Here is a 12,819-nt window from a genome sequence, read left to right on the forward strand (position 1 = left end):
TCCTCCCTAATTTTAGTACCTAAATCCGGTATATGTTAGTGCTTTTATAGCCGATCAAATAGCCGATATATACTCTCTCCGCGAGCTTAGCATTACGGTTATAACCTCGTTAATAATCCGCGGTTAGTGGATAGGCTCTATACCTATACCTTTTTAGGTAGTTAACTATAGGCTTTATTAGGATCTTCTTTAGGCCTTATTTATAAATCTAATCCTCTATCTACCCTTAAGATATTTGCTATTAGAGGTCCTTCCGAGGGATAAGGTTATACAGATATACTATAATAGCTACTAGTTCTGGGTATATATCCTATTAGATACCTAAGGCCATAGCTAGGGTCCTCGTGATAGTAGAAATAACGCCGCCGTGGTATTCTGCCTTCGGATTCTGCGCGGCTATATATAGCGATAACCTCTTAAGCAAAATCCCTCTCTTATCGGCCTATTTATCGAAGCCTTTCTAAAGGGATCTTTCTTTATCTAGGCGGATTACTATAATTATATAGTAGTACTGCCTTTAAAGGAAGAACTTAAAATTCACTAATATAGGTAAGGCTAATTTATAGTCACGCAGGAATCGTATAATAGCTTAACGAGTACAGGGATCGTATAAAAGTATTACGACCTTTATACCGTTATAGGCCATATTAAGACTAAACAGGTTAACCTCCACCCTATACTATAGTATTATTATTTAGTAGTTAGGCGACCGTCTAGATACTACCTTCTTCGCCTTACTAAGTGTATAGGCCTTATAATCTACTATAAGAGGACCTTTTCCTTTAATAACGCCTCCGATAAGGGTATCTTTAATTTTATCGAGGGTAATACCGCCGGCGTGCCTTAGCCTCCTATACTATAAGCGAGCGTCTACCACGCTTATAGTAGGCGTTATAGAGCTATTAAAGAAGCTACTTAGTAGGTGCTATTAGCGATCCGTTAAAACGAGGGCGTATTAATCGTTAACGTTATTAAGTAGTAAGGCTAATAAGCTCTCTTCGGCAGATCTCTTAACCTTTAAGACCTCGAGGTCGGTATTAAAAACGATACCCTATTCCTTTAATCTTCTGGTTATAATTAAGGTTGTTAGGTAATCTTATATAAAAGTAACACGATTTAGCATTAAAACGAAAGGATTACTATATTCGTCGTCTTCTTTTAAGTATATCCTGCTATAACGCTTAACTAGCTTAGTCTCTCCACCACCCGTCTAAAAACGATACTCTTCTATAGCAGGTTCGTAGTCCTGTAGCAGATATCGTTAGTTAGTAATATACCTAGAGGTGCCGGAATCGATTAATAGCTAGTTAAAGAGGTTATTACTAATATTACGGTTTAGTTATAGAAGAGAGTATATTCTATAGGATTCCTTATCGGAATCCTTATCCTGGTTATCGATAAAATTAGATACCTCCGTCGACGATTCTTTCGGCTATAACTTCTAAGAGTTCTTTTTAGCACCTGTTTTTAGGCTTTTAGCGTCCTTTTCGATATTCTCCCGGAATCTCTTTTAACGTTCGTTATCCTAGGTCTTAATAATCTGGTTATAGCATTCTAAGATTTCTTTTAAAGGTGTGTATCCCTTTTTCCTGTATACCTTATTAACGTTTAGGCATTTCTATAAAGGCTTATAGTTATATTTACTCCTCTTCTTATTACGGTAATCGTAAAGACACTCTTTCTTTTACTATAGAGAGGACTACTAAATATCTTACTATCCTAATTATGCTCGCTAATCCTTACCTTCTTTATCCTTACCTAGGAAGGTTACCGTATAAAAGGATACTACGGTAGGCTTCTTATCGAGTCGGTATAGGTGGCGGCGATAAAGCTATATCGTATATTCCTCCACGATAGATTAAATCAAGGTTAGGTCTTCCTCTTCTAACCGGATAAGCTATATAAAACGTCCTTCTAACCACTCTAATACTATATAGCCGATAGCGTTAAAGAAGCCGTCTATCTATTATTTCATAGTATCGTATTCTTAAACTTTATACATCTCGGCGTCGCGGTATAGCTTTATAAAGTCTTCTAGCTAGCGCTCGTGGGGTATACGCCTAACGTTTTAGAGGTATTCGTCCTAGCGTCCCTTAATCAGTAACTTCTAGGTGGCGTTCGTTAGCTTAAGGTGCGTCTTAAGGGTATACAGGATATCCTTAACTTCCATTTTACTAGCGTACTAATCCTTTAAAGCAGGGCTAACCGTGTTCGCGATATAGTCGTGGAGTACTTATATCCCCCTCTTTTTAGCCTTATACCGATCCTCTTCCACCTGCCAGATCTTAAACAGTATATCCTAATTAGTGGCGTTACGTTCTTCGGCTATAGTAGGAGGTTATAGTGGATCGGTTCGAATATGGCGCTTAGGCCGTTTAGCATTTTTAAGGTTAGGATTAACGAGGTCGGCAATATTATGAGAGTACGCGATACTTATTACGGCTTTAATATAAGGCCTTTAATCTTTCGGAGAGGTAAGCGTTACGAGGCCTATAACGGGTATTACTACCGTGGAAGTTATCGTTATACTAATAAAAAGTAGTAGAATAGGATAATCGAAAAGGTTAATTAACTATACTAAACGCTTTAAACGGTAGTACGATAAAAACGATAAAATGATTAAATAAAACTAAAGTAGGCGGACGTTACTAATAATACTAAACTACCCGCTATAGATTTAAGGCTGATTTTGATAGCCTAGAAGCTATAGGATCGATCGGAATAGCTTTGTTTATTAGAACGCCGGGCTTAGAACTATTAGAATATAAATAAGGTACGCGGAAATATATATGTATTTATCTAAGTGAAGTTTATGACACTTCACGGGGATATCTAACTATATAGAAAAAGCAGGGGAAATAAGGGTGGATATATAGGAGCGAGGTACTCCACACGTCTAACATAATATAGTTTATCACACCCCGATAAGGTGGCTATAGTATCTGACAGATAAGATACAAAAAAATAGGCAGAGGGAAAAGAAAAAAAGAAAAAAACAAGCAAAGGAAAGACGATGTCGGATAGACTATGGCCCGTTTATGGATTTACGGTTACATAATGGGCCGGATTGCCGAGCTTATAATCCGGATAGACACCTGCAGAATCTTCACCACTAATATTACGGTGGCAGGAATTCTCTAACGGTCCGTTACAGTTATAATACACACATAACTAACTTAATTAATTTTAACCGTTTTTTCTAACGATTTTGACTACGCTTTATCTGATAATTAAGAGTCTTACTTACTAAGTGAATTACCTACCTCTACCACTACTACCGATTTAAGAAGCTATTTAGCTACGCCGATATAGCGTATTAATCTATAAATAACTATTAAGATAACAGAATACCAGCCTATTACGTATAAAACCTATCACGATTAGGAGCTCTAGTATAGCCACTGCGAAGCTACGGCCGTTAATAATAAACTATAGGAGTATCTACGGCCTAATCATCCTATTCCCCCTCCTTAATACCCTATTTTACCTACCTACGACGATTTCTAAGCGTTAAACGCGGTTACGTAAATCGGCGCCACGCCTATGTAGCTATTAGATCTAATAGCCGGCGGCTAGCGCGCCTACGACTCTGCGATATAGCGCTAGAAGATATAAAGGGATAAACACTATAAATACGCTAAAGGTATTAACGCCGTGCTATCGTGGCAGATTAAGATAATCGATAAAAGCCGTAAGCTGCTCCTACGTAACGCCACCCCTTAGGGGGTGTATACCGCTATTTAACGCGATACCGCTTACTATATAACTACGCGCCGCGTGGATATCTACGAAGAATATAACGAACACGTTCGTATAGCTCCGAATAGCCTTAAGAAGCTATAGGAGTGGTTAGCACGTTAGCAGGAACTGTTAAAGAACCTCGAGGAGGTTAAATCGACGCCCGTAATGTATAGGTGGCCGATTTCTTTAGAGGTATCCGTGGTATCGCTAGCCGCGATTAGACCGAAGCCGAGGGACGCCTCCTAGATAAGGAAGTAGTTTAACCCGAGGATCTTCACACCCTTAGATAACGATATATCAAGACTAGGTTTAAAGACTAAGGAAAGCGCGGTAATTATCGCGCTATAGTATTCCCTGCACTGTATACTAGAAGCGAAGAGGGTAAAGATACCTTAAAGACCACGGCTAAGCCTAAAAAAAAGGGCGGCCGTGGGAAGAATAAAGCTAAGAATCCCACTACCGCGGTATCTATAGCTATACCTTCTACTACTTTAACTAACCGCTCTTCTTCTAAAAGGCGTTAATCTGCCCTCCGGTAAGGGGAACTCTACCGCGTTTATACTACGCCTAGTCACGATATTAACGCCTATTACTACCTATTCCCGGAAATAGTAACGGATAGTTGGATTACTTACGATAGCACTAAAATAACCGTCTAACGGATCCTCTAATATAACCCTGCGATACGCGCGGAAGTGGAAGAATTACGCGCTATAAAGAAGGTGAAGAAGGATGTAGGCCGGGACTCTATATAGCTTAAAGAGGCGTGACTTAACTATAGTAACGTCCGTAGCGGCGTCTCCCACGCCGCTAGCTTTATAGCAGAAAGCGCTACTACTAGTTACCCTTTTCGAGCTTCTGCTATCCTCGATTCCGGTGCCATAATTTATATATTTAACGATTTCTCCCGTTTTTCTGAATTTACACCTGCCACGTAGGGGGACTACGTAGTAGCCGGTAGTTTAACCCTGCCTATTAAAGGGTTCGGCCACGTGACCGTGAGATTAAACGGACTAATAGGAGGCCTCGATTTCAGGCTCTTAAATATCGTATACTGCGTAGATTTTACTTATAATTTAATCTTAAACTAACGCCTACGTTTTCGAGGATACTAGTAGGATTAGAAGCCACTAAATAACTACCTTCGACGCTCCGATAGATCTATATTATACTAGCTAAGTCACCGATTCGATTAAACCGTTATTAAATACGTGCCCTCTGACCAATCTACGGCTGCTTTTCTAGGCTCTTCTTCTTCCTCTTCTGCTACCCGAAAAGCTATCTATAAATCGACGATACGGTATCTAAGTACTGTAAAGGGTATCCTGTGGTATATACGGCTAGGGCATGCAGGCCCTAAACCGTTTAGACACCTAGAAGAGTAGACGTAGGGGGTTAAAATAAAGGGACTAATAACTATCGACTACGAGGCCTACGAGCTTATAAAGACTAAACGGTATATTAGTAGGCGTCCTCGCACCGTACGTGCCTACGTAGGAGAATAGTAGGCGATTGATTTTAGGGATTTTAACTGAATATCCGACGGGGACTCGAGGTTTATATTTTCCACCGACCGTTATAGTGGTTTTACGGCCACCTACGTTATAAAGAGTAAGCTAGTAGTGGATATCCTCGCTATAATTAAAGAATTCCTCGCCTAGATAGACCGTTAATTAGGCTATAAGGTGCGCGTTTTCGAGGCTGATAACGAGCTAACTTAAGCTACCGATATCACCCTCTTCTTACGTGAGGAGGGTATTCTATTAGAGGTATCTGCTGCCGACACTTAAGCGTAGAACGGGGGTGCCGAACGCGCGGCTACCGTGGTGATTTTAAAAGGTTATACGATAAATATCCACGCTAAGCTACCGCCGTTTATATAGCCTAAGGCTATTCCCACGGCCGTATACGTCTATAACTGCACTCCACGAAAGCAGTAAAAGGATTAGAAAACGCCCTATAAGGTCCTCTTTAAAAGGAAGCCGATTTTATTATATCTTCGAGCCTACGGTTATAAGGCGTACCCGATAACTAAGGACGCCTAAAAGGGCACTAATAAGCTATTAAATCGTATCGCTCCACGCGCCTATATCGGCTACCTCATCGGCTACGATTCTACTAATATCTTCCGTATCTAGGTGCTAGGCCGGCGCTACTACCGCGTTATTCGTACGCGCGATATAGATTTTAACGAACGTGCCTTTTTCAACGGCGATATCAACGCCTTTAAGGATAACCTCCGTAAATTAATAGAGGAGAAACTAGAAGACCTGATTAGTTAGATCGAGTAGGAGAGGGCTAGAGATTTATAGTCGTTTACGGACGTATAAGCTAAGGACCCCCCCCCTTTATATAACTGCCTATTTTGAATTTAACTCTTTACTAGGGCTAGTTCCCCCCGGATCCCCTTTCTCGACGGCGTTATAACCGCTGCCGTTAAGGTTATAGTCCGTAATACCTAGCCGTGAGGGGGTGGAGGAGGCTATCTTAAGTCCAGGAGGACAAGATTTAGGTAACGAACCGTGTGATTTAGCTGGTGTGACGCTTGATCCCCGTCTATAGTAGCCTATAAGTCCATAGCTTCCTACTCTACCGGAAACCCCGCTATTAGTTATAGCGTTAATAGTAGCCGTGATCTTAGATAATCATTATAAAGCACCTACGGCTATAGGCTTCTTCGTGGATAGAGGAACACGATACTGCGATATCCCTATAGTGACGGCTACAGGGTTCTTTATAGATAGAGGAGCGCGTCCTGACCGGTAAGGCGATAGCTAGAAAAGAGACTATTAGGTAGTAGTATTTAACGCTGGCCGTTACGCCCCGGATATATATATATTAAATAGGACTCCGCTAACTAAATTACGGTTAAAAAGGTCTACGCCTATAGCGCTATAGCGATATTTAACGATACCCTGTACATCCACGGCCCCGGTAGTAGCTACCGGAAGTATAACCCGGGAGGCTATATCGGGAAATATAACCCCGGCGGTTACCCCGGCAGCCGTAAAGATCCACCGTAAAGAACTCCCTCCTCCTCCGAAGAACCCTCGCGATATACCCTTATACCCTTACGGCTACCTATTCTAATAGGTATAAGAAGACCACCTGCGGAGCCACGAGGAGATAGGGTCGTGGATACGGGTGCCGGCGTCCGTAGTAGATAGATATTAGGTTCTTAACTCGATATAGGTAATAATATATAAATTCGATAAGTATAGATTCCTATACAAATATAAGGTAAGGCTTATAGTGCGAGGAGATTAGGAGTATTAATTCTCCCTTAAGGAGATATACGTAGTAACGCTAGCCGGATAGTCATTCCGCGCGTTAATAGCTATCGCTGCCCGATTTAACCTTATGCTATTATAATTCGACGTTATAAACCCGTTTATACACGCGCCCCTCCCCCACGATATCTTTATATACCCGCCGCTAGGCTTTTTAGCCCCTAGGAGCCGTTTATACCTGAAAAAGGCGTTATATAGGCTTAAGGAGTCCTTACTACTATAGTAAAAGTATTTCTTAGCTATCCTTTTAGCGGACGGTTTTTAGATAGTACCGTAGGAACCGTCCTATTTTCTACGTCGCGGTTTAATCCTGTTTTTCTACGTTAATAATATCGTTCTTACTTATAAGAAATAATATAAGGCATAGATAGAGCAGGCTATTAATAACCTATAACGCCACTATAACCTATAAGCTGGCGATCCTCTATAATGGTTCTTTAGTATTAAGGTTATTCGTGACCGTGCCTCCCGTAAAGTCTAGCTATTATAACGCGACTATATTACTAAATTAGAACGCCTATTAAAGCCGAATAGTAAGTATAGTAGTAATTATCGCCTAACGGACCTAATTAAGGTTATAGAGCTACTACCCTATTTAAGGACCTCGACTAACGTTAAAAGCTATTAACGGAAGATAGGATCTATACTATACATAGTAGTGATATCGCGGCTAGATATCTCCTTTATAGTATTAAGGCTATGCCGGTTTAACGTTAATCCAGGGCCTGTTTACCATAAGGCCGCCGATTATCTAATCCTCTATCTGATTAACAGCTAATCGTTTACGTTAGAACTAGGGGGTAGCGATACTATCAATATCTACACTAACGCCTTATTTACCGATAATGCCCTTAATCGTAAGAGTAGTTAAGGGTATATAATATGCTTATTTAGAGGTATAATCGCGTGGCGCGCTAATAAGCATGATACGGTTATAACGTTAATAACGGAAGTAGAGCTATTAGCGTTAGTATAAGGTGTAAAAGAGGGTATCTTTATATAACGCCTATTACTTAGTATAGGAGTGGAATTTAACGATCCGGAATTAAGGATCTTATACGATAATAACCAAACAATTCGATTAGTCAATTAAGAGATTAGCACACTAATAACGCGCCTCCGCCACATCGATATCCACGGCCACTAATTACGTTAAGTAAAGGAATAAGGGTAAATACTCGTAACGTACGTTACGAGCGCGGAAATAGTGGTAGACGGATTAACGAAGGCGTTATACGGCGAGAAATTTAAGATATTTAGGTCCTAGGTAGGAGTGATAGATATACGGGAACGACTATAGTAAAAATAGCTGGAGGAAGTCCGGATAGAGTATTTCGAGGACCTGGAGGACGAATTTAAGGGCGGCTATAGCGAAGAGATTATATAGGCCGTATACTCGTTATGTCTGCCGGTTATGAATAGCTTTAATCGCCTAACTAACGTTTTAGGGCGATTAGGGGGTGTGTCGGATAGACTATAGCCCGTTTATGGATTTACGGTTACGTAATAGGCCGGATTGCCGAGCTTATAATCCGGGTGGACATCTGCAGAATCTTCACCACTAATATTACGGTGGCAGGAATTCTCTGACGGTCCGTTACAGTTATAATACACATATAACTGACTCAATCAATTTTGACCGTTTTTTGTGACGATTTTGACTACGCTTTATCTGATAGACGACCCACGCGCAGAGAGAAAGCCAAAACATTGGCGGCGCCTCAGTTATAGGTGTATTTTTCTCTCCCCCTCTGACGCAGTCCGTCGATAAGATTCTAGGCAGTCACGATGCCTCACTCATCGGACAACAATGGACCCCTCGTGAAGCGCCAGAGATTCAATGCCACAGCCGAGGCGCTTCGTCCTTCGAACCCAGCCTCGCGCATCTTTGCGCCGTTTCGGGTATGGCTGTGTCCATTCCTCTACTGACGATATGATCTCTCATACATCTTCCCTCCGTAGGTTCCTCAGTTCGGCAGCTAACAATCAATCGTGAAGACAGTTGGCCTCGTCTCCCCAACAAACGTGCCCTTCACCTCAGTTGCCCTTGGCAAGACTACCTACCAGATCACCACTTCCGTCGGCTGTGCTCTACAGACATACGACCTGAAAAGGGGTCTAAACCTGGTTTTCGTTACTCGACCCCAGACACCCGAGAAGATAACCGCGCTCTATGCTTGGAAAGAAAAGATTTTTGCCGCCTGGGGTGACCCTTCGAATGGCGAGGAACATGGCATATGGGTTTTCCAACGAGGTAGGAAAGTGGCGGAACTCCGGCTTCCCGACGACCTCGACCAGCCGATTCAACAGATTCTCGTCTTTGGTTCCTGGATAGTCGGATGTGCATCGACACGCCTCGAGGTCTGGCGAACGGGCACGCTCGAGCACTACACGAGCCTGCACACAATGGCCGGAAAGAAAGGCGACAACGAGATTACCGGCGGCGTTGTGAACATGCCGACCTACATCAACAAGATATTCGTTGGCAGGAAAGACGGGCGGGTGGAGATTTGGAACGTAAGCACCGGGAAGCTCATTTACATCATCCTGCCCCCATCCCCGGGCTGCGGCTCCGTCACCTGCTTGCAACCGTCGCCGGCACTATCTCTTTTGGCCATTGCCTACTCCAAGGGTCTTCTTGTGATCCACAACGTCTTGACCGACCTGTCGATCATCCAGCTCAATGCTGGCCACGAAGACGAACCGATTTCGACCATCTCTTTTCGGACGGACGGCATGGGCGCTGGTACGGATGGTCGAAAAGACGGTGTCATGGCCACGGCGACGGCTTCCAGCGGTGACGTTACGTTCTGGGACCTTAATCGTGGAGGCAGAGTCCTAGGAATCCTCCGGAGCGCGCACAACCCTCCCAATGAAGATGGCCCCGTCGTTCGAGGCGGTGTGAGCAGAGTCGAATTCCTGCCGGGGCAGCCTGTCCTGGTGACAGGTGGACTCGACAATGCACTGAAGACCTGGATGTTTGATGAAACTCCATTTTCTCCTGTCCCACGAATTCTCCATCAACGGAGCGGGCATGCCGCACCAGTGAAGCGCTTGCAGTTCCTGCCGTCCGATTTTGACGGACCCGATGCCGGCAACAAATGGATTATCAGCGGCGGGGAGGACCGTAGCTTGTGGGGCTGGAGCTTACGGCGAGACGGGCAGAGTACTGAACTCAGTCAGGGCAACATTCGGCGGGACGCTAAGAAGCATGGGATGTTATCTGCGAAAGCCCTGGCCCGCGGACCTACAACGACCCTCGAAGATCTCAAGGCCCCCGAAATTACTTGTATTGCTATCTCACTTAACCGAGACGGTGGCATTGGCGCCATCCCGGGCAAGCAGCCCATCTGGCAGAAGCGGAGAGACCGCAAGGTGCAGGTCGAAGCCGAAGTTAGCGGAATGACAGGCTGGGAAAGCGTTGTTACGGCCCACAAGGACGATTTGTTCGCTCGCACGTGGTTCTGGGGCAGAAAGCGGGCTGGGCGGTGGGCTTTCCCGACAGGTGACGGTGCCAACGTCTCTACCGTGGCCATCAGCCCATGTGGAACCTTTGCCCTCGTCGGCTCCTCCGAGGGTGCACTCGACATGTACAATCTCCAGTCAGGCATTCATCGCCAACGGTTTCCTTCGAAGCTGTCTCCGGCTCAGGCTAGGCAGGTCAAGATGCTGCAGCTCAAACAGGCCGACAGCACGAGCCAACTCGACTCTAGTCTAGGATCTGGATTTTTGCCTGGAACTGGACGGCACACCAAGGCCGTGACGGGCATCATTGTCGATTCGCTTAACAAAACGGTCGTGTCTTGCTCCCTCGATGGGAAGGTCAAGTTCTGGGACTTTGTAACTGGAGGGCTGCTGCGTCAGATTGACTGGAGCTCAGTCCCTGTTACGGCAAGTCGGTATTACGCGGCAAACGACTTGGTGGCCTTCGCTTGCGGCGACCACTCCATTCGTGTTGTAGACATGGGAACCAGACGAACCATACGAGAATTCTGGGGCTGCCAGGGGAAGGTAACCGACTTCTGCTTCTCTAACGACGGAAGATGGATCATTGTGGCGTCCGAGGACTCGCTTATCAGAGTTTGGGACCTTCCCACGAGCCACTTGATCGATGCCATTCGCTTGGCTGCGCCTTGCGAGTCCCTGTCTACGTCAGCCACCGGCGAGTTCCTAGCGGCATCTGTCCGTGGTGAGCTCGGTATTTCCATCTGGACGAATAAGGCTCTGTTCAAGCATGTTCCGGCGAGACAGATTTCCGAGACGGGCGTTGCTCTGACTTCCGCTCCCACGGCCTCGGGAGAAGGCGGCCAAGGGCTTGTGGAAGCAGCTTTCGACGAGGAGGCCACCGTGGAAGAGGGCGATGCCGTCGTCACACCGGCTATCGACCAGCTCAGTGCCGACATTATGACGCTCAGTCTGGTGCCGAGGACCCGATGGCAAACACTTTTACACCTGGATCTAATCAAGCAACGAAACAAACCGATCGAACGGCCTAGCGCGCCGGAAAAGGCACCGTTCTTCTTACCGTCCCTGCAAGGAGACAAGTTGTCTGCCTTGGAGAAGGCGGCGGCGGCAGCCAATGCGCCAGAGGCTACGTCCAAGATCACTAGACTGGAACGGGGGCGTTTGCAAGAATTATTCACCAACAGGCTCTCCGAAGGCGCTGTTTCTGGAAATTGTAAGTCTTTTCAAACCCATTCTCCCCGCCTGCGTGGCGCGGAACTCTTGGCTGATGTTTCTTCCTAGACGGCAACTTTATCGAATACCTAAAATCACTCTCTCCTTCGATGGCCGATCTTGAGCTCCGCTCGCTTTCTATTGGTGACGGCGGCGACAACGAGTCGAATGGATTGCTGCATTTCATTCGAGCACTGACGAGACGTCTTGGCGAACGTCGCGACTACGAGCTTACCCAGGCGTGGATGGCTGTATTCCTCCGATTGCACTTTGACGTCGTCATGGAAGGCGAAACGATACTAGGGGCCCTCCAGGAGTGGAAGGATCTCCAGGAAAGAGAGAGTAAAAGACTAGATGATCTTACAGGATATTGTGGCGGTGTTGTGGGCTTCCTTAGGAGTCCAAGGACATGATAGTCCGACTGTGTGGCTGATATTTTCGAACAAATTCTCACGCGTCATATCCTTTTCCCCTTTGTGTCATGGTGCCGTTGTTGCGTGATATTTCTGCAAGAAGACGAAGTCCTCTATGAATGCATACTACAGACCTTTTTTGAGGACTGTGGTGCATCTGGAAGGTTGCTGAGGTAATAGAGAGGAGTTCCAAAGAAGCATACCTACCTTAGGCGAAGTGTACCTTAAACAGCCCGACGGCTCCGACTTCAAAGCCGTTGCGTGTCTACCTTAGAGTACCTATTTAAGTACCTAAGTCATTACCTTATTAATTACCTTCCAGAGAGGGCTACCGCGAGTACTTTGTACTTACTCCGGACATATGGTTATTGGATTCTGTGGCGATATAGACTTAGTATAAGGCAGAAGATAATATATATACTAAGACTAGGCCAGATATAGCCGACTATAGAGAGCTACTAATATATGCCCTAGGCTAGTACAACTATATAGCTATATACCCTAGCCCTAATCTAATAGCTAGTAGTGCGGTGTAGCTTATATACTAGTATAGTCTCGCTATAGGTGTTCCGCCCTAAATAATAATATTAATCTCGTTATACGACTAAGCTATCCGTCCCCCCGTTTAATAGGTATATTAGCGTTTCTAGAGTTTTCCTATATAGTTCGATTAGTATCCAGGCGTCGGCCTTTAAGTA

At 44.9% G+C, this 12,819-nt stretch overlaps 1 protein-coding gene across 1 annotated transcript; it reads left to right on the forward strand.

Annotated features, from left to right (window-relative positions):
* Window positions 1-8,611: 8,611 nt before the first annotated feature.
* SODALDRAFT_325973 (WD domain-containing protein) lies at window positions 8,612-12,492 on the forward strand. The gene is made up of 3 exons (XM_028610043.1): window positions 8,612-8,933; window positions 9,030-11,709; window positions 11,778-12,492. The coding sequence occupies exons 1-3, from the start codon at window positions 8,820-8,822 to the stop codon at window positions 12,119-12,121; spliced, it is 3,138 nt and encodes a 1,045-aa protein (XP_028469589.1). The 5' UTR covers window positions 8,612-8,819; the 3' UTR covers window positions 12,122-12,492.
* Window positions 12,493-12,819: the final 327 nt, after the last annotated feature.

Source organism: Sodiomyces alkalinus (genome assembly GCF_003711515.1).
Source record: "Sodiomyces alkalinus F11 unplaced genomic scaffold SODALscaffold_1, whole genome shotgun sequence".
Lineage (NCBI taxonomy): Eukaryota > Fungi > Ascomycota > Sordariomycetes > Glomerellales > Plectosphaerellaceae > Sodiomyces > Sodiomyces alkalinus.

Bases quoted from the DNA above. Each gene is read 5' to 3' on its own strand.
- SODALDRAFT_325973 (XM_028610043.1), top strand. From the start codon at position 8,820: ATGCCTCACTCATCGGACAACAATGGACCCCTCGTGAAGCGCCAGAGA. The intron at 8,934-9,029 runs GTATGGCTGTGT...TCAATCGTGAAG, and splicing joins GCATCTTTGCGCCGTTTCGG to ACAGTTGGCCTCGTCTCCCC. The intron at 11,710-11,777 runs GTAAGTCTTTTC...GTTTCTTCCTAG, and splicing joins AGGCGCTGTTTCTGGAAATT to ACGGCAACTTTATCGAATAC.